A 27,363-nucleotide genomic window follows, 5' to 3' on the forward strand; every position below is an offset into this window, starting at 1 on the left:
TATCAGCACACACACAAAAAAATCTCATGAGAGATGATGACTAAATCTGGAACCTTAAAGTGTTCTTCCCTCCCTCCCCCCCTCCCCCCCTCAAATTTGGAAAACACCCAACTCTTTCACAAAAGGGACTGTGGGCGGTGAATGCAGGCAAATGTATGTTATAACATTAACCTACATGAAATATTAATATGCCTTAAGTCATTTGCTGAATTTACATATGGGAAGATTCAGGACAAGGAAGTACTTCTTTATATGAAAGATAACTACACTATGGAAGCTGATACCATCAGTTCCACAGGGCAGTGATCTGTTGCATACCATCACTACCACTTTCAAAAGTGAAGAGTCAGGCTATTGAGGGTTACTAGTACTGATACATATTGTAAATTCTCAATGTAAATTTTCAGATATCCAGGCCGTAGTTGTCCCAAAGGTGCTTTTTCAAGAGGCAACTTGTTTTTCTTTGAAGACGTTTTTCTTCTCATCCAGAAAGCTTCTTCAGCTCTGGCTGGATGGTGGGGAATGGAAGGATTCCATTTATACTCATATAATGAATGAAATCCTTCCATTCCCCACCCTCCAGTCCAGAGGTGGGTTCCTGCCAGTTCTAACATCTTCTATAGAAAAGGTTCCACAAATCTACAGTGCCGTTTAGAACCGGTTCCAGCTCCCTCCCCCCGCCCGTCTGCACATCATCAAGATGAAGAGCGAGAGGAGGAATTCTGGGAGTTGAAGTCCACAAGTCTTAAAGCTGTCAAGTTTGAACACTCCTGGGGATTTTTTTTCTAAAGGGTTAGGGGTGCAGGGGTCTTTAAGACTTGCGTACTTCAAATGCCAGAGTTTCTGAGCCAACATTTTTATAAGCGTTGTTAAGTGAGTTTCACATTTTACAAGTTGGCCACTCCCACACGATCACATGGCCAGCAAGCCACTCCCACAAAGCAGGCCACACCTACAGAAGAGGTTCTAAAAATTTTGAAACCCACCACTGCTCCAGTCAGAGCTGAAGAAGCTTCGAGGATGAGAAGAAAAATGTCTTCAAAGAAAAACAAGGACGTCCAGCTGCCTCTTGAAAAAGCACCTTTGGAATTACTTGTAACTACTTCCTGAATCACAGAGTTTGTGCCAAATATTTGCTTCTTAGGGCTGGAGGGAGGAAGGGAGAGGAGAACAAATATTTCATTATCCATAGCCATTGTCATTTAGAAGACCATTGGGTGACAAAGAACTAGATGTACAGAAAGATGACTCTTTTTTTAAAGTTTCCAGCAATGAAATAATATTGCATTATTGATAATAATTACCTTTAATGTGCTAAAAAAATGGGCTGCCTGGATTTTCAGAGGTCCCAGAAACCAGTATCTGGAACATAACAAAACAAAAACAAAAAGAAGCAAAACTGAGATCTAAGGAAAGCAATTAGCATTTTTAACACATTTTTTTTAATCAAAAGCATTTGTTACAGTTTTATATTTGTACATGATATATACAATAAAAAGACATTAAAAGGGAGAATGCAATTGGCCCTGGCTTTATGCTGATGTGGCTTGGTAAAATCTGGCTTAGCGTATTTTTCAGAGTATAAGGCATCATGATTTTGAATAGATAAATTAAAAAAAAAATGTTTTTGCACTCCGCAGGTCTCCCAAATCCTCTGCACGCCTGGTTTTTTTTTTTGAAAGGTGGGGGGAGCATGCAGAACTTTGGAGGCTTGTAAAGTACTCCTGGGGGATGGTGGGGGGGAGTAAAACAGACAAAAAATGGCCAGTTTTTTGCAAAAATGGGCCGTTTTTTGCAAAAAATAAAAAGGGCATGCAGAGCTTTGGAGGCTCTTATAGTGCTCTTGGGGGCTGGTGGGGCCCAAAAACTAGCAAAAAATGACCTGTTTTCACAAAAAAGAGGGGGGCTTGCAGAGGCTTTGGGAGGCTTGTAGAGTGCTCCTGGAGGCTGGGAGGGGGGCAAAAACAAGGAAAAACAGCCCGTTGTTTGCTCATTTTTGCCCTCCCCAGCCCCCAGGAGCACTTTGCAGGCCTCCCAAACCCTCTGCACGTCCATTTTTTCAAAGGGGGTGGAGTTTTGGTAGGCCAAAAATGCTGTATTAATGTATAAGACGCACATAGATTTTCACCCTCTTTTTTGGGGGGGGGGGGAAGGTGCATCTTATACTCCAAAAAATACGGCATCTAGAGGTCATCTGAATGTAGCAGTCTAACATGTCATACCCAGCTTAATCCAGTGAACTACAATACTTAATTGCATATATGGCTATTTTTATACTATTTGTACAGAAGGTGGTTTTTCTAGCCTGCTTTTATCTCTTACTAAGCAAGTGTACTGAGCTGATGACTTCCTGTTGCAGAAGGAAGGGCATTCCTCCATGCAAAGCGTGCTCCTATTTATGTGGTTTAGAATCTTAAAACTTTAATCAGCTTCGGCAAAGTTTAAGTGAAGAGAAAAAGTCTTAACAGGAAAAAGTCTATTAAAATAAAGCAAAAACAATAGACCTGAATCGGTCTCTCAGAAGAGTCACACAATCAGTTTACATACAACATCCTTGCGTCAATTTTAAAAGCAGACTATTGTGCTTCCCATTCCACATCTACTGCAAATCAGCAGTTATCACAGGCTAAACAGAAGATAGCTCGCTAGAGAGGAAGAACCTATTTCTTCAGAGAGCACTTAGGAGGAAAACAATAGTGAACTGTACATCTCAGTCTTGGGGGAGAGGTAACCATTCTGGTTCATACATGTAGAACGCTATATAGAGAGTTTTCATGTGACACCTATAGCTTCTCACTTATAACACTAAACTCCTGTAAGTGTATAGAGATTCTCAGCCATCCATGGAGGTGCTTTTTCAGGAGAAAAACTGGACTTTCTTATAAGTAAGTAAGAAAGAAAGTAAAAAAGAAGGAAGGAAGGAAGAAAGAAAGGAAGAAAGAAAGGGAAAGGAAAGAAAAGAAAAGAAAGTCCAGTTGCCTCCTGAAAAAGCACCTTTGGGACAACGATGGCCTGGATGATTTGAGAATCTCTACAGACTTTTAGCTAGAAGGGGGGAAAATTTCAGACTACAGGAATCAGGAGCACTACTCAGGTGACCCTGAGGACACAGATAAGCCTCCAAGTGCTTCAACCACCCTCTAAAGGATGCAAATGACCAGCTATCTGCAAGGAATATAAATCCTTCCATTCCCCAGAACTGAAGAAGCTTCTTGGATGAGAAGCGAAACATCTTCAAAGAAAAAACAAGAAAGTCCATTTGCCTCCTGAAAAATGCACCTTTGGGACTATACTCCTATATTGTATGGGTGGCTATATATCATTATCAATCCCATCAGGGTCAAAAGTAGATATTATCCAGATGATCATGGATGATTCAATGGATATCAGATGGTTTTGTGATTACAGATTATACATAGAGGGCCACTATGTAGAAACCACAAATCCGTTTCATGCAGTCCCTGTCAAGTAACTAGAAAGTTACTATATGTTATCAATTACGGAGGCTCTTGGGAAATACTATGACTCAATCTCTTTCTCAAGAGGGAGAAGAGCAGAGCCTTGAGAATAAGGAATTAATCATCAGAGTTGCAGAACTATATCCAAGAAACTTATGGAATGAGAACCAGAGGAGACAGAATAGGTTGGTAACAATGGATTTGGAACAATATCTCAATGGAAGTAACATACAGGAGAAAAGATAAGAGGTAAAATACAGGTTAGAGCAAAACATTTACTTACTTGCTGACTTTTGCTCCTGCATCTCTGTAAGAGCCCCACCGTAAGCCACTGACAGCAAACACTGGCTGTTCTTTGTTCCCCTTTCCATAAAGGAAAACGCAAAAACAGAAATCACATTTTATACAGAGGCAGCCAAACCTTTACATCACATTCATCTAGTGATAGCAGCATCAGCAGAATAAATGTGTATGGCTGTAGGTTAAAAATACAAATTACAAATGCTGACCATTGTATGTTACCCCAGCAGGTTGATAGAAAAGAATGATAAAAGGTAAATGTTCTCCTTGCACATATGTGCTAGTTGTTCCCAACTCTAGGGGGCAGTGGTCATCTCTGTTTCAAAGCCTAAAAGCCAGCACCGTCTTCATGTGGCCGTCATGACTAAATGCCGAAGGGCATGGAAAGCTGTTACCTTCCCACCAAAGTGATCCCTATTTTCCTACTTGCATTTTTACATGCTTTCGAACTGCTAGGTTGGCAGAAGCTGGGACAAGTAATGGGAGCTCACTCCGTTACGTGGCGCTAGGGATTCAAACCGCCGAACTGCTGACGTTTCTGATTGATAAGCTCAGCGTCTTAAGACACTTAGCCATTGCGTCCTTCTTAAAGAATGATAGGTTATAATAAATTAATGCAAACTGAGTTTAGCTCCCTCTTTTCCACCAATTTCGTTTAGTGAAGAAAAAGCAAAACAGATCATTTAGCAACTTTGCTTGATGTGCCTTGCTGAAATAAAAGGATTCTCTTCCTCTTCTTCCTTCTCTTCCTTTCCTTTCCTCCCGGGCTACTATTTTCACCGTATGAAGCAGGTAAGTCAAAAATAGATAGCCAGATATGCCTTCATAGAATGAAATCATTGTGTACTTTGGCAGTGGGCAATGTTAACTGCACCAATAACTAAAACATTAAAAGTAGAATTGCTGAGCTAAATAATAAAGCAAATACCTTGTGCTACCTATATGAATGCAACTGTGTTTCATATAGGTCGGAGGTGTCAAACTCAAGGCCCGTGGGCTGCATCAGGCCCGTGATGTGGTTAGATCTGGCCCACGGAGCTGCCCTGGAAACAGCAGAGGACCGACCCGCACTGCCATCCTGGGGTCCTTTGCATAGCCTGAGATGGACAGCAAGGCTCCTCTAGGGCAGTGGTCTCCAACCTTGGCAACTTTAAGACCTGTGGACTTCAACTCCCAGAGTTCCTCAGCCAGCTTGCTGGCTGAGGAACTCTGGGAGTTGAAGTCCACAGGTCTTAAAGTTGCCAAGGTTGGAGACCACTGCTCTAGTGTACAAGGGTTTGGCGCTCGTTCTGCTCTCACTTTCCTCCACTGGAGACAATGGATCCCCACAGCACCGCCCAGGCCCCCACAGGTGTCACCTGACACTAGTGATGTTGACATGGCCACACCCACCCCAGCCCCCCAAGGTCAACCACAACCCTGATGCGGCCCGCATCTAAATTGAGTTTGGCACCCCTGGTATATGTAATATTATTCATATTATAGTAGTATTGTAAGCATGCCTTAACCATTCTTTTGCCATACATATATTACTCTTGTGGACTTTAAACAAGCTATTTCAGGCTAACTGGCTCTATCAAAAATAAGTAATCAGAACGGCATATGACCCAAAATAAGAACGTGCAGGTGTAGAAACAAAAATAACGTTCCCAACTACAACATTTACAAATGAAATATTGCTACCTTAATCTGCAGTACGTCAAGTTGAACTGTCTCTCCTCTCAGTATGGACAACGTGGCATCAGTGATACACCTTAGGGGAAAAAACAGAGAATAAAATAAGAAGTCAAGCGGCAGTATGTAGCTTTTACACATATGGTAGTAAAATCCATCACCAATTAAAACATCTTTGGTAGCAGAATTGGGAACGCTGCTACTGATCAGTGTTGAGGGCCTTGGGATCAAGTGAGTGTCAGCCTAGCGTGATATAATTAGCATCTTCTAACTATCTACTAGTACAGTGATGGTGAACCTTTTTCACTTCAGGTGCCAAAAGCATGCGCATGAGCGCTATCGCAGGTGTCTATCAGGATCTGATAGAGAAGTATTATTCTCCTACACTGACATCTTGGAGTTGAGGCTGCTGCAACTTATGAAAACCATGTGGATCTTTCTCAGACATCTCCCTCCCTCCTTAACTCACCTATGTCAGTAATACCCTCTTTATCCCTAATCAGGTCATGAATGACATTGCTCTTGTTACAAAAAGACATGGCCTTCAATAACTTGAGAGGGGCTATTCTGGCCCACCAGCAGAGCTGGAAGCAGATTCGGAGGTTGAGGAGGAACATGGGCCAGTCCTGAAGTCTGGGGAAGGCTCTGATGAGGGCTCTGTGTTGGGGGCAGAGCTGTATGCCAGTTATCAGCTGTCTTCAGAGTCAGACATCAGTGAGGCAGACGAACAGCTGGATCCTGTTCCCAGTGTGCACATGCGCAGAGTTGCCAAATGAAGGGAACAGCTAAAGAACAGGGGTCGACTTGGGAGTAAGGCCACAGATGGACGATGAATGGCCCCCTCCCAGAGGAAATAAAAAAGGAGCAAAAGGGGAGTGGAGTTTGCAGGAGACAATAAGTTCGCTTAATTGGTTCGTGACTCTCCAAGACTCCTTGCCAAGGTTTGCAGATATTGGCCCGTCAGCTCTCCAAGCCAGATAAGGTCTGTGACTGTAAATCCTCCATTGAAAAAGACTTTGCTGGATGGGAATGAACAGAATTCACAGTCAATTAATAAAAGGGTTTTTTGTCAGGACAAGGAGTTTGCTTCATGCTCTTGGGAAGCCTCGGTCAGAACAGGGACTTCAGCAAGGTCAACAAGCTGGTATCAGAGAGATGGAAGGGCGGTGGGGAGAGATTGGTTTTGTAAAACATACCAAGCCAAAAGCAAGCAAAACACATTAAGCCTTTGTGTGATCTTCATAATAGGTTTTAAGCTGTCAGATGGAGTTTTGTATCTTCATTTAAGAAGCAGAGAGAGGCACTCTTTCAGAACAACAGATTTCACAATATTGCTAGAAAAGTCCATATCATACAAAACTCTTTTTAAAGGAAGGTCGAAATACAAATAGATTAAAAATGAAACATGCTTTTTTAAAAAAGTAATTAAAAAGTAAATGGATTTTCCATCGATGTCACCATGAATTCATACTTACTGGACTTGGTTATCATTCTTAGCATAAAGCGTATGACTTAAAGTGCTGGTTTTTCCAAGAGGAATGAATCCGATGGGAATTTTACTGAAAGTTGCCTGGGAACAAGAACAAAGCAAGCCCCATCGACTTAATCCAAGTCCCTTTTTCGGGAATATTAAACAATTTTGCTTAATATCATCCCATTCAACCCCCCCCCTCCCTCCACCTATTCTCCATGGGATGCAACAGGCAGGCTCTTCCTGAGAGACCGTGGCAAAGAACGGCTCAGAATAATAGGTTATTTTGACAGCCCTCCAAGCGTCAACTGGTTCCAAAGCAGGCTTTGGTAATCATTAGGCACATTGTGATGGAAAGCTGGCACACGTGCCCTAATCAAGGTATGATTCCATCAGGGAACCAGGGATCGATAATAAAGTGGAAGGTAGCATTTGGGGCACAGAGAAAACATTTAGGCCTTGTTGGTCTCCAAGCAGAGTAGAGACAAAAATAAACACTGTAATTCAAAGCATTGCAATTCTCCAGTAAAAAATGAAAGTTCAGCAGCACCCTGGCAATAAAGCTGGTTGAACATGAATATACAATTAACCAACTCTTTTTAAACACATAGATTTGCAAATGGATCTTTATCTCTGTCAACTGGATTAGAGGGAAAGAACAGAAGGGGGCACAGAATGGATACAGGAGTGATTTCATTTAAAAAAAAGGGGGGGGATCACATGTTGAGTCATGGTTTAGAATTTAAAGTTTCAAATGCAGTCCTGATTTCCCTGGATATACAGGTAGCCCTCACAATTGAGGCCAAAATTTAGGTTGCTGAGGGAGAAATTTGTTAAGTGAGTTTTGCCCCATTTTACAATTTTTCTTGCCACGGTTGTTAAGTGAATCACTGCAGTGGTTAAGTCAGTTAAAACGGTTGTTAAGTGAATATGGCTTCCCCATTGTCATTGCTTGTCAGAAGGTTGCAAAAGGGATCATGTGACTCTGGGACGCTACAACCATCATAAATGCGAGGCAGCTGTCAAGCATCTGCATTTTAATCACGTGACTGTGAGAAGCTGCAATTAAGTTCCTTTTTTCAGTGCTGTTGTAACTTCAAAGGGCCACTAAACGAACTGTTGTAAATCAAGACCAGCTGGCCGGTGTGCAGGAACACAGAAGAACAAGGGCACACATCCATGCTGGGCTGCTGGTTTTCACGTGCGCATGCGCGCCGGAAACTGGAAGACCAGTTGGCCAGTGGGCATGCAAGAGCCGGAAACCAGAAGATCATCTTCCCAGCATGCGCATGCGCACCGGGAAGCTGCTCTTCCAGTTTCCGACACACACACACACACACACACACACACACACACACACACACACTCCCATTTGTAAACTTGGTGCCGAAAAGGTTCAACAACACTGCCTTGTAGTATCATAAGCTGTGCTCTTTGAGGAGTTGTAGCAAATCAAGTTTAATGACCCTGTAACCACAGTATCCTGAATCTCTTCAGATTACTTCAGCTTGCGGCACCATTTCTCAAAAATCTAATTTATTTCATTATGGTTTTCCGTCATTTCTGCCTACACACTTCCCTATTATTAAATTCTCTACTGCAGCCCCCTTCCTCGATTGATTTTCTTCTCCTACCTCACGATGGGGAAGTCTGGCTTTCTTGTCTTTCTGACCAGGGAGTTAATTAGACAGGATGTTACCTGGGACTAAGACCTGCATTTCCAGAATGCCGTTGCGCAGAATAATTTTGGGCTGCAGGAAATAACACTGTGACACTTTATTATACAAGGTAAAGTTGGAAAAAAGAGTGAGCATTTATGAAAAATACTTCAATGCCACCCCAACTAAACAAAAAAGTAATATGTGGAGGAAGTTCCTAAGCAGTGGCGATATATAATCTAGTTCAGGCGTGTCAAACACAAGGCTGGATGTGGCCTGTGATGTGGTTGGATCCGCCCATGGGGCCAGTCTGGAAAATGTAAGGGGCTGGCCCGTGTCACTTAAGTCTGGTCTGCCCACGTCACTTCGGCCTGGTTTACCCAGTGCAAAGAGAAAATATTGGGCCAGTGTGGCTTCGACCTGGTCTACCAAGTGTGAAGAGGAAACATGCCAGCAATTTGGGGAGTGGCGTCAATCTGGCCATGCCCTCCCAGTTGGCCATGCCCCCCCCCCCAGCACCTCGAGGTCAACCACAGCCCTGGTGCAGCCCTCAATGAAATTGAGTACCTTCACAGAAATAGGATAAAGGGCAAGATATGTTTTCCAAGTGGCTGGGAGAAGACAGTGCAAAGAACATGTATCTCCTCTACTATATAGCTTCAGGAACATTTAAGCACCAAGCAAAATTAGACTGTGCCGATGTGAACTCTGATCAAGGTTATTGAAACGATGCTCCTCAGTTTCTAAAATCAGCCTATAATCATTGGTAAATTAAAGTAGATACTAACTGGCACTAAAGATGTTAAAGCTACCTAATGAAGATGAGTTTATGGCTTCAAAAGTTTTTTTTTTTTAAACTGCCACTTGAATTTCACTTTTGCACCATAATGCAAACAAAAGAACAGGACCTATCCAAGAGGATACCATGCTGCTTGTTCCCAAGAAACAAAAGAGTTGTTGTGTCATCCTGCATTGATGACAATCCAGGTACACCATGGACCCATTGTTTATTTATCCAACAATGTTTTCATTGGGTAAATATAGCATCAACCTTATGAACTCTCAAATTACCTCTTTCCGCTATGTATTCAAAATAGACAGTGATGTGTGTGTATGCATGCTCACAATAAAAACATGACAATAAAGTTAACTATCTTATCTAAATGTGGAATAGATGAAAGGACTTAATAATGGTCTTTGGCAAACTGCCACAGCAGAATTTATTTAATTATCTGTATCTTGCCTTTTATTATTTTTTACAAATAACTCAAGGTGGTGAACACATCCAACATACTATAACATTTGACTAGGTTTTTTTAAAAGATTTTTTTTTCCAAACTGAAATATGATTGTTTGCATCAATTCTGAAACATAATTGTGTCTCTCCATTGATCACAGCTCTACACAGCAGCTGTGTAGTTCTAGTTGCTAATGATCTCTTCAAATATTTGACTGAATGATTAAAATGCCTCCTTCTCTGTTGGAGAGGGTAAAATTCTAATAAAAATGGAATAAGTTATGTTAATAATAAGCTGAAATTCTTGATGTAAAGCCCATATATCCTCAAGGTTCTCTTAACTGATATTAGAAGTGGAAGTCCCCCAGGCAGTGATTCAAGGCTACAGATGAAGTAAGTTTATTCAAAACTACACCCAATTTATTCCAATCTCGATTCCCTTAATATACCTGTATATTTCGGAATATACGACGCACCTTTTTCCCCTCAAAAAAGAGGTTGAAAATCTTATACACTGAATACAGCATTTTTGCCTCTTGAAACCCGACCCCCTTCAGCAAAATGACCATGCATAGCTTTTAGAAGGCTTTCAGAGAGATCCTGGGGGCTGGGGAGGGCAGAAATGAGTGAAAAACGGAGCATTTTTTGCTCAATTTTGCCCCCCTCAGCCACCAGGAGCACTCTATAAGCCTCCTAAAGGCTATCCAGGCCCCTTTTTTGACAAAAACTGGCCAGTTTTCACAAAAAATGGGCCATTCTTTGCTCATTTCCCCCCCATCCCCCCAGGAGCACTCTACAAGCTTCCTAAGGGCTATTCATGCCCTTTTTTTGAAAAAAAAAACGTGGCCCGTTTTCACGAAAAACGGGCCGTTTTTGGAAGGTTTGCAGAGTGCAATTTTTTTTTTATTTGCCTCTTCAAAACTTTGGTGCGTCTTATACTCCGGTGCGTCTTATACTCTGAAAAATACGGTATATGCAGCATATAAATTATATTAGGGAAGAGCCACAGCCTTATTACATTGTTTTGCCAATCGGGAACAACTTCATTTCATTATGTTCTGCCTGTATGGTGGATTCCTGTTCTGACGTTTCTCTTAAGTGCAATGAGATATTCTAGGATTCCATTACATTTATCTGGAATTTATCAAAAGCTAATTCACTTTTGGCAAAGTTTCCATAAGATGATAGTTTTCTACTTTGTTTCATTTCAAAGTTATTTCATTGCAATTTCGGGTTTTCAATTTCAAATATATAATATGTGAAGGATGTGTGTTTGTGTTTTTACTTTTATAGTTATAATGTACACTGAAGATGGCATTTAATTTCGTTTATGATGTGCAATGACAATAAGCTAAGCTAAGCTAAGCTAAGCAAAACTAAGCAAAACTAAACTAAACTAAACTAAACTAAACTAAAGATTAAGGGTCATATAAGAACAATGTTTCTGCACACAGAAATACTAGCATTTGGGCTCCAGTCTAATGTTCTCCCTCACATATGGAACGGAATTCCATCATAACAACCTCCACTTCCATCATTAAGAATCAGGAAGACAATCAGGAGTACAAATGTACCAGTTCAGGTACAACTGATGAAAGCTAGGTGAAACACCAAGAAATAAGTAGGGCTTACAATTTAATATGAACAAGTAATAATTACTGACTATAAAACTTTCAGGATAGAATTTTGAAATTAAGTTTGCCCAGGAAATATATACCTTACCTCATCTGCTCTTCGGAGAAGCCCAGTTATAACCTAAAAAGGAAGGAAGGAAGGAAGGAAGGAAGGAGAAAGACTTCTTTTAAACACAAATATGCAGGCACACATAATAGCACTTAGACTAATATACCACTTCACAGTGCTTTACAGCCCTCTCTAAGCAGTTTACAAAGTTAGCATGTTGCCCCCAACAATCTGGGTCCTCATTTTACCGACCTCAGAAGGATGGAAGGCTGAGTCAACCTTGAGCCTGGTAAGATTCGAACTGCCAAACTGCAGGCAGCCAGTAATCAGCAGAAGTGGCCTGCAGTACTGCATTCTAACCACCGCACCACCATGGCTCTTCAAGTTTCTGAACATGTCTTGTGTATGTGGGCCTATAGGTTGAGATAATCTGCAAACCTAGAGAACAGATAATCTCTTCTAGTGATAACTCGAAAGTTTACATTAACCCAAAGGTGTCATATATTAAGATTATAACTTATAATCAAAAATTAAAAGTTTTCATTATAGATGAGGTGCTGGAGAAAAGATGGGTAGGAAAATCCTTACAGTACCTCTTGCACTGTTCCATCTCCTCCTGCAATGATGATCATATTGGTGTTTTCCATCAGTTCCAACAACTTCTTTGCTTGCCCTTCATGATCTGTCTGAGTTGCCAGAAAGGTCACAGAAACACATTGCATTTAACACTCTCCTGCTTCAAACGAAAAGCCACGTAATATTTTCTTCATATAACCTTCACTAGCTCAGCACAGCTTAACAATTACAAGTTTTCCCTTCCTTTCATTGTTAACAACCTCATCACCAAACTCAAGCCTTCCCAATGAATATATTTTGAAAGAGGCAAAATACTATTCTCAACCAATCTCAAATACTTCGTAGCAGTTTTTTTTAAAATTCTGCTTCGTAAGGCAGAATTATCAATATTCTGCTTGCATGCTGGGATAAATAGCTGATACTCCAAAATACTATATTACATCTGTCCTTAAGATAATTTAATTGATAATTAAAGACTTAGCTTTTTCCTTAAAAAAAGATATGGTTTATTTTTATTTATTTTTTAAATAGCAAGTATCAAGTAGGGTTTGTTTCTTTTTTTCCCCTAGGAAAAACTGAGTTGCAGCTAAAATATACCAAAAGAGGAATTTTTTTCTCCCAGAAAGAGATACTGCAAAACTCTTTTTAGTTTTTACCTTCACCACAGTCACATCCAGACCAGATAAGTGAAGAATTGGAGCTGCATTCTTTTCAAAAAGAGTTCTGGCTTTGCTAGAAAGGAAAAAGGACAGACAATTTATGAGTTTTTTTGTTCAAATCAGTTGTGTTAAAGCAGATATCTATCTATCTATCTATCTATCTATCTATCTATCTATCTATCATCTATCTATCTATCTATCTATCTATCTATCTATCTATCATCTATCTATCTATCTATCTATCTATCTATCTATCTATCTATCTATCTATCTATCTATCTATCTATCTATCATCTAAATGGTTGTATGTTTGTGTGTGTATGTTCCAGCATAACTCTGAAACACCTCGAGCAATTTCAACCAAACTTGGTATACAGATGACTTACTCTCTGGAAACAAATACTGTGGGGGTAAGACACTCCCAACATCACTTGGGGCATGTGTTCTGTTAAGATACAGCCTGTTGTGCCTTTAAATGGATTCTACCGCATTGCCATAAAATGGCTTCTACTGTACCATGCAGTGGAGTTGCCATGGTAATGGCTTCACAGTACACTATAAGGGGGTTTCCTCTAGTAGGGGAGAAAATCCAACATTAGAAATTACAGCAACGTTCATGGAAGGAGGGTTGGGATAAATAAATACCTGGGCAGCGCTGGTTATCAGCTAATTCTTAATAATAATAATAATAATAATAATAATAATAACAACAACAACAACAACAACAATAAACCCACCCTACTTGGAACAGCTTATATCTTCTTACGTTACCTTAACAGTTCCTAGGTCCTTAGGACTTGAGCTGTTGAGCTACCAACCAGCCCCAAAGGCTGTGAATCTCACCAAAGATTAACCAAATCATCATCATCATCATCATCATCATCATCATCATCATCATCATCATCATCAAGATATACAATATGTTCCTAGCAAAATCTAGCAGCCAAGGTAACCAAACAGAAGCCATCATCATCTAAGGGATCCAGTCTTGTTTTATCAGTTAAACCCAATGGCTATTTGACATTTCTCTTTATATGTCAAATGAGTCATCAGTCTACAGCTTCTAAAATGCCTGTAATTGACAATTTCTAATCAATAAAAACAAATCTGTGGGAAAGGAGATTAACAGAGAAATATATTAGGCAATGATGATATCAAACAATAGATATTATACTTTATTAGTTAAAGTATGTTTTTATCCTGTCCTAAACGTATCTCAGAGAATCAGTTTTGTTAAGGCATCAGGCTCGAAAGTGGGAGATTGTAAGCACTACTTTAATATAAACCTCAAATTTCTTTATTGTACTTGCCCCGTTTCAGATGATGACTATGAAATTCAGTAGTATAACCTGTCATATAGATGAATTTAAAATAATGAAAAACTTCTGCTCGTACAGGAACATTGGGATAAAGATTAGTATCTTGAATACTGACTGAGAGGTCCATGGCACTTTCCCATGCAGGAAGCCATTATCTTCATATTTTGCATAATCTAGGGTATCATTCCTTATTAATGGGAAGATCTTGCATCCTTTTTCAGACTTTCGTGGGGAGATCTCAAGTTTCTCCGTTGTAAAGCTACAGAACCTACAATAAAAGTGACAGTATAATCACTTATGTAGTTGCTGGGCTGATTTGTTTTGAGAAGCAAACTAACTCATGGTGGAACTCCAGCGTTAGATCTTTTTTATTAGCAGGAAGGTGAGGGCACCAGGAAACTATATTTTCCCAAAGAAAATATTAATAGCTACTAGACACAATTGATGGAGAGGCATTGTCACAGCCAACTTGAATCTCCAGGGCAGAAAAGTAGACCACAAAAGAGGAATGGAAGATGCTGAAGAAGACAAAAAAAGGCAGGAAGACAAATTCAGCTAGTTCTGATTCCCAATAGTGCAAATGCTTGCAGCAAGTAAAAAAGGAAGTGAGTGGAAAGAGAACTTACATGTGCGTGTAATGGGACAGGCTTCTGGCCAAAGACTCAGCTAGAAATTATTCTGATGCCGTTTCTGCTCAGATGCAATACCTTTATCTGTGATTCACAGAAATTGTGATGAAAAATCATTGAGATGTGTTTATTATGCTTATGTTAATGTATTGAATTTGTGTTGGGCAACAGTAGAAAAGCAAGGCTAAATAAGGCTAACTGAAGAGAAAAAAACTAAAGTAAAAAAAAATAGTCACAAATTTGGAAAGTTGTTGCAGACTTGAACATCGGGTGCTATCTAACAAAATGAAATTCAATGGTGAAATGGACAGGTACGGTATATGTGGTACCTTGCTCAGTAGTAGTAACTGTGAGACGGATCTTGGAGTCCTAGTGGACAACCATTTAAATATGAGCCAGCAGTGTGCAGCAGCTGCCAAAAAAGCCAACACAGTTTTAGGCTGCATAAACAGAGAGATAGAATCAAGATCACATGAAATGTTAATACCACTTTATAATGCCATGGTAAGGCCACACTGCATCCAGTTTTGGTCGCCACAATGTAGAAAAGATGTTGAGACTCTAGAAAGAGTGCACAGAAGAACAACAAAGATGATTAGGGGACTGGAGGCTAAAACATATGAAGAACGGTTGCAGGAACTGGGTATGTCTAGTTTAATGAAAAGAAGGACTAGGGGAGAAGTGATAGCAGTGTTCCAATATCTCAGGGGCTGCCACAAAGAAAAGGGAGTCAAGCTATTCTCCAAAGCATCTGAAGGTAGAACCAGAAGCAATGGGTGGAAACTAATTAAGGATAGAAGCAACTTAAAACTAAGGAGAAATTTCCTGACAGAACAATTAATCAGTGGAACAGCTTGCCTCCAGAAGTTGTGAATGCTCCAACACTGAAAGGTTTTAAGAAGATGTTGGATAATCATTTGTCTGAAGTGGTGTAGGGTTTCCTGCCTAGGCAGAAGACCTGCAAGGTCCCTTCCAACTCTGTCATTCTATTCTAATTTAACTTGTTAGATAGCAATAGCACTTAGACTTATATACTGCTTCAAAGTGCTTTACAGCCCTCTGTAAAGCCCCCTTTAAGCGGTTTACAGAGTCAGCGTCTTGCCCCCAACAATTTGAGTCTTCATTTTACCCACCTCGGAAGGATGGAAGGCTGAGTCAACCTTGAGCCTGGTGAGATTCGATCTGCCAAACTGCTGGCAGCAGAAGTAGCCTGCAGTACTGCACTCTAACCACTGCCCCACCGCGGAGAAAAGAAAGGACATTCCAGAAGTACCGCTATGCCAGCAAAAAAGTATCCAAGGTACTGCAAACGTTCATGTAATGAATGTATGGATTGATTCTCAGGACACTTATAATGTGAAGGAGAGCTAAGCTGGTATGATGCATGCAGACAGCTCATGAATAGAGAATCAATCAGGAAGACGGCAACCTAGGTGCCTGCAGTATTATGCAATCGAATAATACATAGAATACTTATTATCAAGAGAGACGAAGGCTTTCTGGAAAGTTTTTAAAAGCTGGGAAACAACAATTGAAAAATACAGAAAAGAAGACATTAATATAACATTATTTTACTTGTGTGTTCCTTATGGTGAGTCACTCATTCAGCCGCTAAGAGACTACATTATCTTTCTTCAAACTCACTTGCATAGAAATAGCCACTTTATATGACTGAGAGATTCTTAGGTTTAGGGCTAGAAATGTTTTGGAGCGATTGCATTTGTATAATTTATTTTTGTTATTCTGGTACTGCATTTACATAATCTATTTTTGATTGTTCTGCCATTGCATTTACATGATTTATTTTTGGTTATCCCATCGCAGCAAAAACCTCAACTTATATAGTTTCCAAGAATATTATTCCATTCAGAGCCCTAAATGAATGTTAGACAATGGCAGTTTGTTTGGAAATGGTATACTTATATGGGGGGGGGGGGGAAGAAAAAATATATATCCAGGAAGCGAGGCTTTGTAGTGAAACCTATTAATAAACTAGGCATATTTTGACTTCAGAAATATTTTTCAATCCATCTATTTACTTTTAAATCCTACTTTTTACATCTTTCCCAATGATCATCTTGATGACAACATGGATTATATGGGTGTTTAATTTTATACAAAGCCAATAAAGTGGCTTTCAATCCATACATTCATTACATGAAGGTTTGCAGTACCTTGATAACCTGTTGATCCAAGATTACAGATAGACATGTGTTGCAGTGGCTCAATGGATAAGATGATGAGCTTGCCGCATAAAGGAGTGAACTCCTGTTAATTGTCCCAGTTTCTGCCAAACTAGCAGTTCAAAAGCATGTAAAAGTGCAAGTATAAAAATAGGGACCACCTTTGGTGGGAAGATAACAGTGTTCCATGTGCCTTTGGCATTTAGTCATGCTGGCCACATGACCATGGAGACATCTTTGGACAGCGCTGGCTCTTTGGCTTTGAAATGGAGATGAGCACCGCCCCCTAGATTCAGGAACAACTAGCACATATGTACGAGGGAAACCTTTACCTTTATTAGCTGCTAGATCTCAAAGTTCCCAGGATGCCTTTGGGCCAATCATTATCTCTCAACTTAATTCATTTCATAGAGCAGGGATGTCAAACTGGTGGCCCATGGGCTGGATGCATCATGCGCAGGCCACGCCCACCCCAGCTCCGCAAAGGGGGAAAACGTCAGGAAACATCATGTGACACAGCGAGTTTGACACCCATGCCATAGAGCTATTGTTGTGGGGATGAAATTATCATAGACACCAGAACTATCTTGTAGTTTCAGAGAAAAGGAGGGATATAAAGGCAATCAGTCAATCAATCTTTTTTTTACACATGAAGGAAAACAAAGAAAACTAGCAAAATGTAGAACAAAAAGAGAAGCCTGAGCAGTGATTGTCAAGGAAGTATGAGCCCAGGTTAAAAAGCTGTTTTGTCTGGGTTTGCACAACCCCAGAATATGATAAGTATGGTTTTGAACGCCTCAAGCAATTTCAACCAAACTTGATACACAGATGACTTACTCTCTGGAAACAAATACTGTGAGGGTAAGACACCCCTAACACTCCTCAGGTGTGAGTTCTGTTAAGATACAGCCTGTTGTGCCTTCAAATGGCTTCTATAGTACTGCTGTAAAATGGTTTCTCCTGTACAGGAGTTGCCATGGTAACAACTTCACAGTACTCCACAAGAGGGCTCCCTCTGGTAAGGGGGAAAATCCAATATTAGAAATTATGTTTGGTCCAGACGTTTTCCCCCTATAAATAAATACCCAGGCAATGTCAGGTTAACTAGTTGCAAATAAAAATCACAATATTCTAAAAGCTAGGAAATCAGGAGAGCTAGCCAAGCCCTATCAATTCAATTGCTATGAAGATTTCTAAAATCTTCTACAGGTAAATCCTTGGTGAACAATGGGCCTGGCATTTCCATCTCTAAGCAAAGTGCAATATCATGTGACCATATTGCTTAGCAGCAGCAAATCCCAGCCATCCCCATTGTGCCGATAAGCGATGACTGGGGTCATTAAGTGAGGACCCCCTAACCCTGCTGGCCTCCAACAAACAAAATCAGTGGGGAAGCTGGCAAGATGTTGTAAGTCCCTGGTGCAAGCAAGTGATGAGTGGGCAAGTGGCTGTTGTAGCATAACATGACTGCAACTGGGCTGGGGATGATTGCTGGCAGGGATGGGAGGATGTGCAAGGAGCTACTATGGCACAGCTGGGCCAAGGGTGGCTCCTTTTTCAAATTACCTCTTAGGTGAATTGGGATTTCTTCCCCAACCAAACAAAATAGGTGAGAAATCCAATAGGAAGAAAAGGCAACATTTCCAGCAACCTACTAAAATAATTACAATCCCATTTACTAAGGAAGAACAATCTGTTTTTGCACATGGGGCTCTTTGGAAGTAGTCTAAGAAAAGGCACTGAACATTTATTGCATGCCCATTTCATAGGGAGCGATATTCAGAGTACGATTACATTTGCATATGACATGTTATACCTATGTCTTTATCCAACAATCCAAACCAATTATCCTGCAAGTAACATAAGGAATCAGTTCTCTGGAGTTGTTTTACCCACAATTTTGTGTCATGCAAAATTTTAAAAAAAGTCTCTGGAACAAGCCAAGTTGGCTTTGACTACATGATATAGGAAGCTTGACTAAGTAAGCCATAAGCAGTTCACTTGCCATTCTCACTCATGGCCAGAGTCAGAAGGTACAACGTAAAATAAGGGAATCAGAAGGGACCTTGGAAATCTTCTAGTGTCCCACGCGCTGCTCAAGATCCTATACTCAGGATGGCGAACCTATGGCACGTAGAGCCCTCTTTGTGGGCACATGCACCGTTGCCAGCTGCTCTTCTGGTTTCTGGTGTGCCAGTTGGTCTTCAAGTACACCTGTGCACACGTGACTGTTTTTTGGCCAGTTTGTGCACCATTTTCAGGCCATTTGTGGCCCAAAAAATGGCCTGAAAATGGCTTGAAAAATGGCCAGGTTTTTGGTGCGAAAAACGGGCTGAAATTGAAGGCCCAAAAATGCCCCCCAAACAGCCAAAAAACAGCCATGCGCACACCAGCTAGCTGCTCTTCTGGTTTCCAGTACGCACATGCACATCAGTCAGCTGGTCTTTGGGTTTCCAGTGCTCCAGCGTACGCACGAGCACACATGTGCATGCATGAGTGTTCTGGTTTGGGCACTCGGTGTCAAAAAGGTTCCCTATCACTGCCCTATCCCATTCCAGATAACTGGCTGTCAGGTCTCTTGTTGAAAACCTCCAGTGATGGAGTACCCACAACTTCTTGGAGGTAAGCTGTTCCACTGATTAATTGTTCTCCCTACAAGAGCAGGGAATTCCTCTTTAGGTTGGATCTCTTTTTGATCCTCTTCCACCCATTACTTCTTGGCCTGCCTTCATGTGCTTTAGAGAATAGGTCGAACCCTCTTCTATGTAACAGCCACTCAGATACTATCTCTTAGGTAAGCTCCTCATTGGGAGAGCGAGTACGTTCAGCGAAGCGTTGTGAGAGTTGTGTTGGAGAACACACAAACCAGCATACAGAGACACTGCAGTTTAAATAGGCTTTTACTTTCGTGGAAATAGAGGTATCAGAGTCCATCAAACAGTCCAAGTCATACACGGATAAGACAGTCAGTCATCAATGTCTTTCAATTAAGGGATAATACAAATAATCCAGTATCATATAATCAGTTCAGTATTCAAAGTTTGCTAACAGTTGCAAATCTTACAATACCTCACGGCACTCAGATCAGATCAGCCCAGCATCTAATGAAACAGAGAGAGAACTAACAGTAGTTCTGGCTCCCTCTTATGGCTGATTGAGGAAAACAGCAACCAATCACATTTTACAGTATGCTTTAAAGAAACAGGTATAGCATTGTTACATGATTTATATATTGCCAACACAACCGTTAGAATTATATTCCTAACACTATCATATTACCCTAGTCCTTCACTTTGTAACATTAAGGTAACGGTTCCCCTCGCACATAAGTGCTAGTTGTTCCCGACTCGAAGGAGCGGTGCTCATCTCCGTTTCAAAGCTGAAGAACCAGCGCTGCCCGAAGACGTCTCCGTGGTCATGTGGCTCGCATGACTAAATGCCGAAGGCGCATGGAACATTAGACATACCTAATTCCTCAATTGTTTGTCCTATGGTTTAAAAATCGGGAAAACCAACAACATAAAGAACCTTACCCTTTGCAAGCTGCAGGGTTGAGAAATACCGTTGCTTTCTTTATCTGCATATTGGAAGGAATAACTTGGTTGCCCCATTCCTAATAATAAAGAGAAAGTAAGGGTTTAGTTATTTAATTACTTAATAATTAGAATTTTCCATTTGGAAACCGAAAAACAATGCTCTGTTTAGGTAGTTACTGCATGCCTCTTCCCAGTGAAAGGAATGAGCTCAAGGAAGAAGTGACTTGTTTCCTTTGTCACTCGCAACTTGTAGAAGTGCCCCTGATATTCTGAATTATAACCCCCCTAATTAAGTAACACAAATGTTGTTATTTTCAATACTCAAAATCAGGTCCAAATATCAGGGGATAAAACAATGAAGTCCGAAAAATAATCCGCTGTTTAAGTCATGATTTCAGTCATTAATTTTATCCCACCCATGTCAGAAGCATCAAGGCGCTTTTAGGTTGAAAGGATTAGCTGGTGACATCACTGTTGCCCAGGGGTTGCCCAGTTGGGGGCTCCGTTATTGTCCACAGCAGGTGCTGGACCGAAGGACGAAAGCTCACCCCGTCCCATGGCAGCACTCGTGTCTCATACGTGAGCTTGCTAACATGCAAGCCAGAGTGCTAACCAGGCGAGCCACCGTGCTCCTAGTCATTATTAAAAGTACCCATGGATTTGGGATTTTGTTCACTCATGCATCCACCCAGATGCAATTAAGTTTAATTTTTAAGGTGTGTTCAAGATACCATATTCAACTTTAGTTTAGAGCTCTCTGGGAGTGAGATGGGGGTATCTACATTTGATAAATACTGTATTTTTCAGAGTATAAGACGCTCCAGAGTATAGGATGCACCTAGCTTTTGGGGAGGAAAACAAGGGAAAAATAACTGCCTCTGCCTCCCAGCAATTTGCCACCTTGCAACAAACAGCAAACAGTACAGACAATATACACTATTTGTAGTGTTATATTTCAGACTTTACTTGTACAGATGCTGTTAAAATTGATGTGCTTTCTGGGAGTATAGTTATTCTCTGCTATTTAAAAGAATAGCACTTTTTAAAAACAATAGCACTGGGCCTCTTCAGATCAAGCATTTACAGTGTTTTTAAAAGCTTCTTAATTTTGTTAAGTTGTCTAGAATAATAACAAAGCAGTCTTTTAAAAAATAAGTCTAATAATTTCAACATTCTATAGGAATTTATAGTTGTTGACTTCTCTCCTTGCAGCAAACAGCCTGATTAGCACAAGAAAAAAAGATCTGCCTCTGCCTCCTAGCAATTTGCCTTGTGGAACAAACAGCAAGTTTCACTTTCAATTTCTCCCAATCATCAGCTGTTTCAGATTGCAGGGATGGTTGTAGCCTATTGAAGTCTCTGCTTGCTGCAAAGAGGTAAATTGCTGGAAGGCAGAGGACAAAGGGTGGGGCCGGTGGGTGGGGCTACATTCAGTGTATAAGACGCACCCAAATTTTCACTCTCTTTTAGGGGGAAAAGATGCACTTATACTCCAAAAAATACAGTAGATAAAAATAAACAAAACATTAAGGCCATAATGCACATGGGTCTGTAAAGGTCTTTATGACTCACACAGGTACAATTAACTAGAATGTGAAACTTACAAATTTTATTAATTTATTTTTGTGCTGTTGTAGTTGTCCCCAGGCTGGTGCCCTCCAGATATGTTGTGACAGGAAACAAAGGACAACTCTAAAGCACAACAATTTTTATAATAACAAAGGTGGGGATTTTTAAAAAAAATACAGTGTAAAGGTTACTGCCAACAGTACTGAGTACCAATAGTCTTAAGAAATATCAGTTCCCCCAAATGCCTTTGAAGAAATATCCTTCTCAATTATCAAAAATACCTGGAAGCTATTCACCACTGATTTTATACTTTGCGGAATTTGAGTATAATTAGGTGCAAAGCCTAAGCTTGGCAAGAAGAAGAAAGCAGTATTTGTAATATTTGGGCAACTAAATAATGACATCCTTGTTGATAGGCTACTCACGTAGAACAGACCCACCGGGAGAATCTCCAGGACCCTGCACAAGTGAGATAAGGAGGGGATTTTAATCTAATTTGATCTTGTTGGATGGTATTACCTGGGCTTCTTGGCATGCAGCTCTCCTTAGCAGGTTATCGCTATAACGGGGGGAAGAGGAGAAAAGACAAAAATAAATATTAAATAAGCTAAATTTATGGAAGGGAGATATATGTGCGCATTTTAAAAAGGATTTCTGCTTTGGCAGACAGAAATCTTAAGTCAAAACTTTTCAAAGGCACAGTGGGGTTAGGAATGTAGACTATTTCCGCAATCATAATTTTATGTGATATTACATTTGTTATTAATATCTTTAACTAGATATTTATTCAGGACAAGCATATGTGACCCTTGTTCTAGTTTATATAATGGATTGACATTTTACCCACAACACTGTTCAAACTAACCAAATTCTCCATTATGTAAATAAATAGTATGGCATTAAAAAAAAAACCTTTTCTATAAACTGCATAGCTGGCCAGAAAATTTGTCCCCCTCCCGACACAATAGCTGATGATGGATAGCATCAGAACTGCTCCCTCATTTTTTTCCTATCATACCCCCCTTTCTTCAATCTGCACATATATACACAAAACAGCACACTAGGCACTCTTGAGTTTGAATTTCTGAATTTTGGCATATGCTAACTCTCTCTACTTCTCCTAACATTTGCCAAAAAGAAGGATGTCAAGAAATTAGCATACATTTGCTTTCATTAAGAAGTCTCATGACCAAAATGGTGTGTAGGGAGGGCATACTGGGGGGCGGGGGCAGTGAGCCAAATGTAAAGACTTAATGCGTGAAAACACAGTAACATTATAACACAACTATGTTAATGACATCATACAATTTTTAAAAGTAATCATAAACAGGGATAAAATAAAGGAAAAGTCTTTGACAAGATTGCTCAAAAGTGTTAGCATCTCTTTATATAAAGCATAATAATATAAATATAAATAATATAAAATAATAATAATATAAAGGAACATAAAGTGGAAAAAGTATTGAAAATGAGAAGGTGAATTATCTTGTGGGACTTTCAAATACAGACGGATCGTCATTTGGAACACAATACCCCAGATATCACAGTTGTAGAGGGCCGAAGTGTACAGTTTATTGATATCACTGTACCAGGAGATGCCAGAGTCGAAGAAAAACAACTAGGAAAAAACCACGACATATCGCGACCTAGGCATCAAAACTACACGGCTATGGATGAAGCATGTAACAGTGATACCCACTGTCATCGGGGCACTTGGTACCATGTTCAAGAATTTTATAAGATATATCCACAAATTGCAGCTTCTTGCAATAACACCAGCAGAACTGCAAAAAACTGCGCTGATCAGAACACTGTATATTTTAAGAAGGTACTTGGTACTACTTTAAAAAGGTACTAGGACGCTGGCAGCAACCTGTATCAACCATTAGCACCAGTCAATGGTATTTGTGATGCATTTTTGAATGTTCACTTGGCTAAGTTTCATGTTTCATGATTGGCCCTCAATGAAATTGAGTTTGACACCCTTGCCTTATAATATTTGCAACTTACTTTGCATATCCTCTTCATGGTCTGTTCTTTGGTGTCACTCAAAATTAGTTCAATCAAGCAACTTTTTATTCAAACCAAGTCACTTCCTACCACAGTAACCTTTCCAGTGGTAAGAACATTGATTTACAATAAAAAAAACCAATCAGGAGAAATTCAAAGTAAGCAACAAGAGAAACACGCAATGGGAAACATTTAGTGAAAAATAATGGGGCAAAGAGAAACAAGCTTCCTAAAGCAAGAGAATGTATAAATAATAAATTACTCCAATTACCCCTAATTGGAATATTTATCAAAGGGTTCCTTAGAGGTTTTAGAATTCCTCTTAGTATTCCGAGGAATACGTCCCGCATGTTAAGAAATAGGGACACTTTTATACCAATACAGTAGTAGACTTTTGATTAATTGAAGACATTTTATCAAATACTATTTAAAAAACAGCTCTAAAACTAAAAAGGATTGGAAGGATAAGAAGGTTAATATACGGAAGGGAGGTGAACCCGCTTAGCAAACCAAAGAAAGCGAGCTTGGATCCTAAAAATAAAAAAAGACTTACTTTCTCCAAACTATAGCTGTGGTTCTCTTGCTGATACAGAGGGGAGGAAAAGGCCTGTCTTTGGGACTTGAGTTTTTCTCCCATCCAGCACAGGAGTTCCCTTCCATTCACTATCCAATGCTTTCTTTGGCAGGCAACTCTTTTGCTCTGTCTACTTAACAAGCCATATAGTTGCTTAACAACCACAACTGAGAGAGCCAGGCTGCGGTCATTAAGCAACCTGGTGTGGGAAACAAAAATATAGCCCCTTGATGGCAAACCTATGGCACGTGTGCCACAGGTGGCACGTAGAGCTCTCTCTGTGGGCACACGAGCCGTTGCCCCAGCTCAGTTCCATTGCGCATGCACGCCTGCTTTCCGCTAACTAGCTAATTTTTGGTTCTCTGTCGCACTTGCGGAGGATGTGCGTGCATGGGGGGGCGTCACGTGTGCATGCACAGGTGTGTGTGGCAAACCTCCCCCCCCCCCGCAGACCATTTTTGGTCCCATGAGGCTTGAGGGAGGCCTGCTAGGCCCAAAATGGGTCACGGTGGGGGTGAGTCGCATACATGTGCGGGGGAAAAGTAACAAATGGCTGAGAGCTTTGAAGGTACACAGGTGTTTACAGAAAGTGACCATTAGTGAAGTTGTGAAGCGAGTATGTGGTTAGAAGAAAAGTATAAAGAATAGGATTCAAGATCAGCTCGGGGCCTTTTGATTTATAGCAGTCCTTGTAGGACCTGCTATACGTCATTGGACCACATTGCAATGGCTTGATAATGCAAATACATTACTACTATTGTATATTTTATATCTATTCATTTCTGATGTTCCAAATTATTAGAAACAATAAACCTCGGATCTTAAAGTAAGAATTATTGCTTGTGTTGTTGCCTTTGTTTCCTATTGGAATTTCCCTATAAGACTGGTCCTAAGGGCATGTTCTTTAATGATTGCAACAACGTATGACCACAATTCTAGACCAAATTGTAGTTGTAAGTTCCCTACCTGTACCAAGTATGGAAATACACTATATTGTCAAAAGTATTCGCTCACCCATCCAAATAATCAGAATCAGGTGTTCCAATCACTTCCATGGCCACAGGTGTATAAAATCAAGTACCTAGGCATGCAGACTGTTTTTACAAACATTTGTGAAAGAATGGGTCTCTCTCAGGAGCTCAGTGAATTCCAGCGTGGAACTGTGATAGGGATGCCACCTGTGCAACAAATCCATTCGTGAAATTTCCTTGCTCCTAAATATTCCACAGTCAACTGTCAGCTGTATTATAAGAACGTGGAAGTGTTTGGCAACGACAGCAACTCAGCCACGAAGTGGTATGCCACGTAAACTCGTCCAACATCAGTGTGTGACCTCACAAATGCGCTTTTGCCTTATTTTTAATAATTCTTTATTTCATTTTCATTTTCATTTTATACAATCACTTATATACTGTGCGTAACAAATAACAGAAAAAAGGGAAAAAATCCACCATAAAAAAAAAAAAACCCAACATGACACTTCAATCCCCCATACACCCTTTCTTCTCCCCCTCCAACTTTCATTTCTCCCCTCCAGCATTCCCCTCTTCTACTTCCCTTCCCCCTCAGACATCTCCCCCTCCCTCCATCTCACCCTCCTTACATTCCCCTCTCTCTCCCTCTTTACTTCTCCCTCTTCTTTCCCTCTTCTCCTCACTTTGGTGTATCCCTACAATTAATCTATTCAGTTTATTTTTTAGAAAATAAAAGAGAAAAAGAAAAAAAAAGAAAAACGAGCCGCAGTATACAAGTGAATTCTTATTGTTCTAAGAATTGAAACTGTAATTCCACCCTCCCCCCTCCCCCCTATAATCCCCCCTCCCTAACCCCCTTACGGCTTCCCAGGTCCCATACCCGGCATAGTTCTTTAACAAGCACTTGAGTATAATAAAGCCAGCTAACTTTAAAGTTAAAAAAGTAAAAGAAAAAACAAAAAAAAAGGGAATAGTAAAAAATAGAAAAGAAAAAAACACACACAGAAAAAAAAAAAGAAAAACAAGAAAGATCAATAAACCCACTACATTAACACAGCTTCCCATCATCTGTAAATCTTAAACAATGTAGCTCATTCCAAATTTCGGTTATTTTACTACTTGCAGGGTTTCAAACTGTGTTAGAGCCAGGTAAGTTAATCAATTAGGATTCCCCAACTAAAAGTCTCATTGCTTTATCTATCTATTCAGACCTTTAATTTATCTCTTTTTTATCCGAATATCCAAACCTTTCTGTAAAACCATTAAACTCAAGTACTTCTTTCATTTTTCATTTCCAACACCTCCCATTCTATCCTTACCCACATCCACATGTAAATTTTTTACCTTCCACCCTGCCTTTATCCATATCCACATATATATTTTATCCGCGTCCATTGCTCCTCACATATTTACTCCACCTTCCTGGAGACTCTCTGACTAATCTTTCTTAACCTTATATTGAAATAGCAACTCATACAAACATCAGCTTGCGTTCTAGCCCCAAGTAGTCTAGTTAAGCTTTCGCTACCCTTCCCTCTCCCACGCGCCTCCCAACTCCGTTCGTCCCAGACCACAACTCAGGAAGATCGCGATCTCCGCTCTCCTCGCCTAGAAAAATAATTCATACGCAATTTGAGTTAGAGTTCAAACAAATCTTATATACAATATGTGTCCACAATCAGCAGCGCTTCTTTCAGTCTCCATGTCTCATCATCGATATACAACTTTTCCATTTTATCCCAGGCAGAAATCATAAAGTTTTAAGAACATCACTAAGTCTTTATTCTTTACTCTTCTGCCCTTCCGGAAGAGGAAAGCAACACCCTCCGCCTTGTAGCCCCATGTCTCGCTGC

At 40.3% G+C, this 27,363-nt stretch overlaps 1 protein-coding gene across 3 annotated transcripts in view; it reads right to left on the reverse strand.

The window, feature by feature from the left end:
• AGK (acylglycerol kinase) overlaps positions 1 to 27,363 on the reverse strand; it is a 48,234-nt gene that overhangs the window by 13,199 nt on the left and 7,672 nt on the right. For all 3 annotated transcript variants that reach the window (XM_032221302.1, XM_032221303.1, XM_032221304.1), the window contains exons 3-11: positions 22,472 to 22,511; positions 20,381 to 20,460; positions 12,714 to 12,789; positions 12,075 to 12,167; positions 11,521 to 11,553; positions 6,908 to 7,002; positions 5,442 to 5,511; positions 3,742 to 3,821; positions 1,305 to 1,362 (exon numbers count right to left, since the gene is read on the reverse strand). In XM_032221302.1, coding sequence (XP_032077193.1) covers positions 1,305 to 1,362; positions 3,742 to 3,821; positions 5,442 to 5,511; positions 6,908 to 7,002; positions 11,521 to 11,553; positions 12,075 to 12,167; positions 12,714 to 12,789; positions 20,381 to 20,460; positions 22,472 to 22,511 — 625 coding nt within the window. The remainder of the gene's footprint in view (positions 1 to 1,304; positions 1,363 to 3,741; positions 3,822 to 5,441; positions 5,512 to 6,907; positions 7,003 to 11,520; positions 11,554 to 12,074; positions 12,168 to 12,713; positions 12,790 to 20,380; positions 20,461 to 22,471; positions 22,512 to 27,363) is intronic.

Source organism: Thamnophis elegans, chromosome 7, assembly GCF_009769535.1.
Source record: "Thamnophis elegans isolate rThaEle1 chromosome 7, rThaEle1.pri, whole genome shotgun sequence".
NCBI lineage: Eukaryota > Metazoa > Chordata > Lepidosauria > Squamata > Colubridae > Thamnophis > Thamnophis elegans.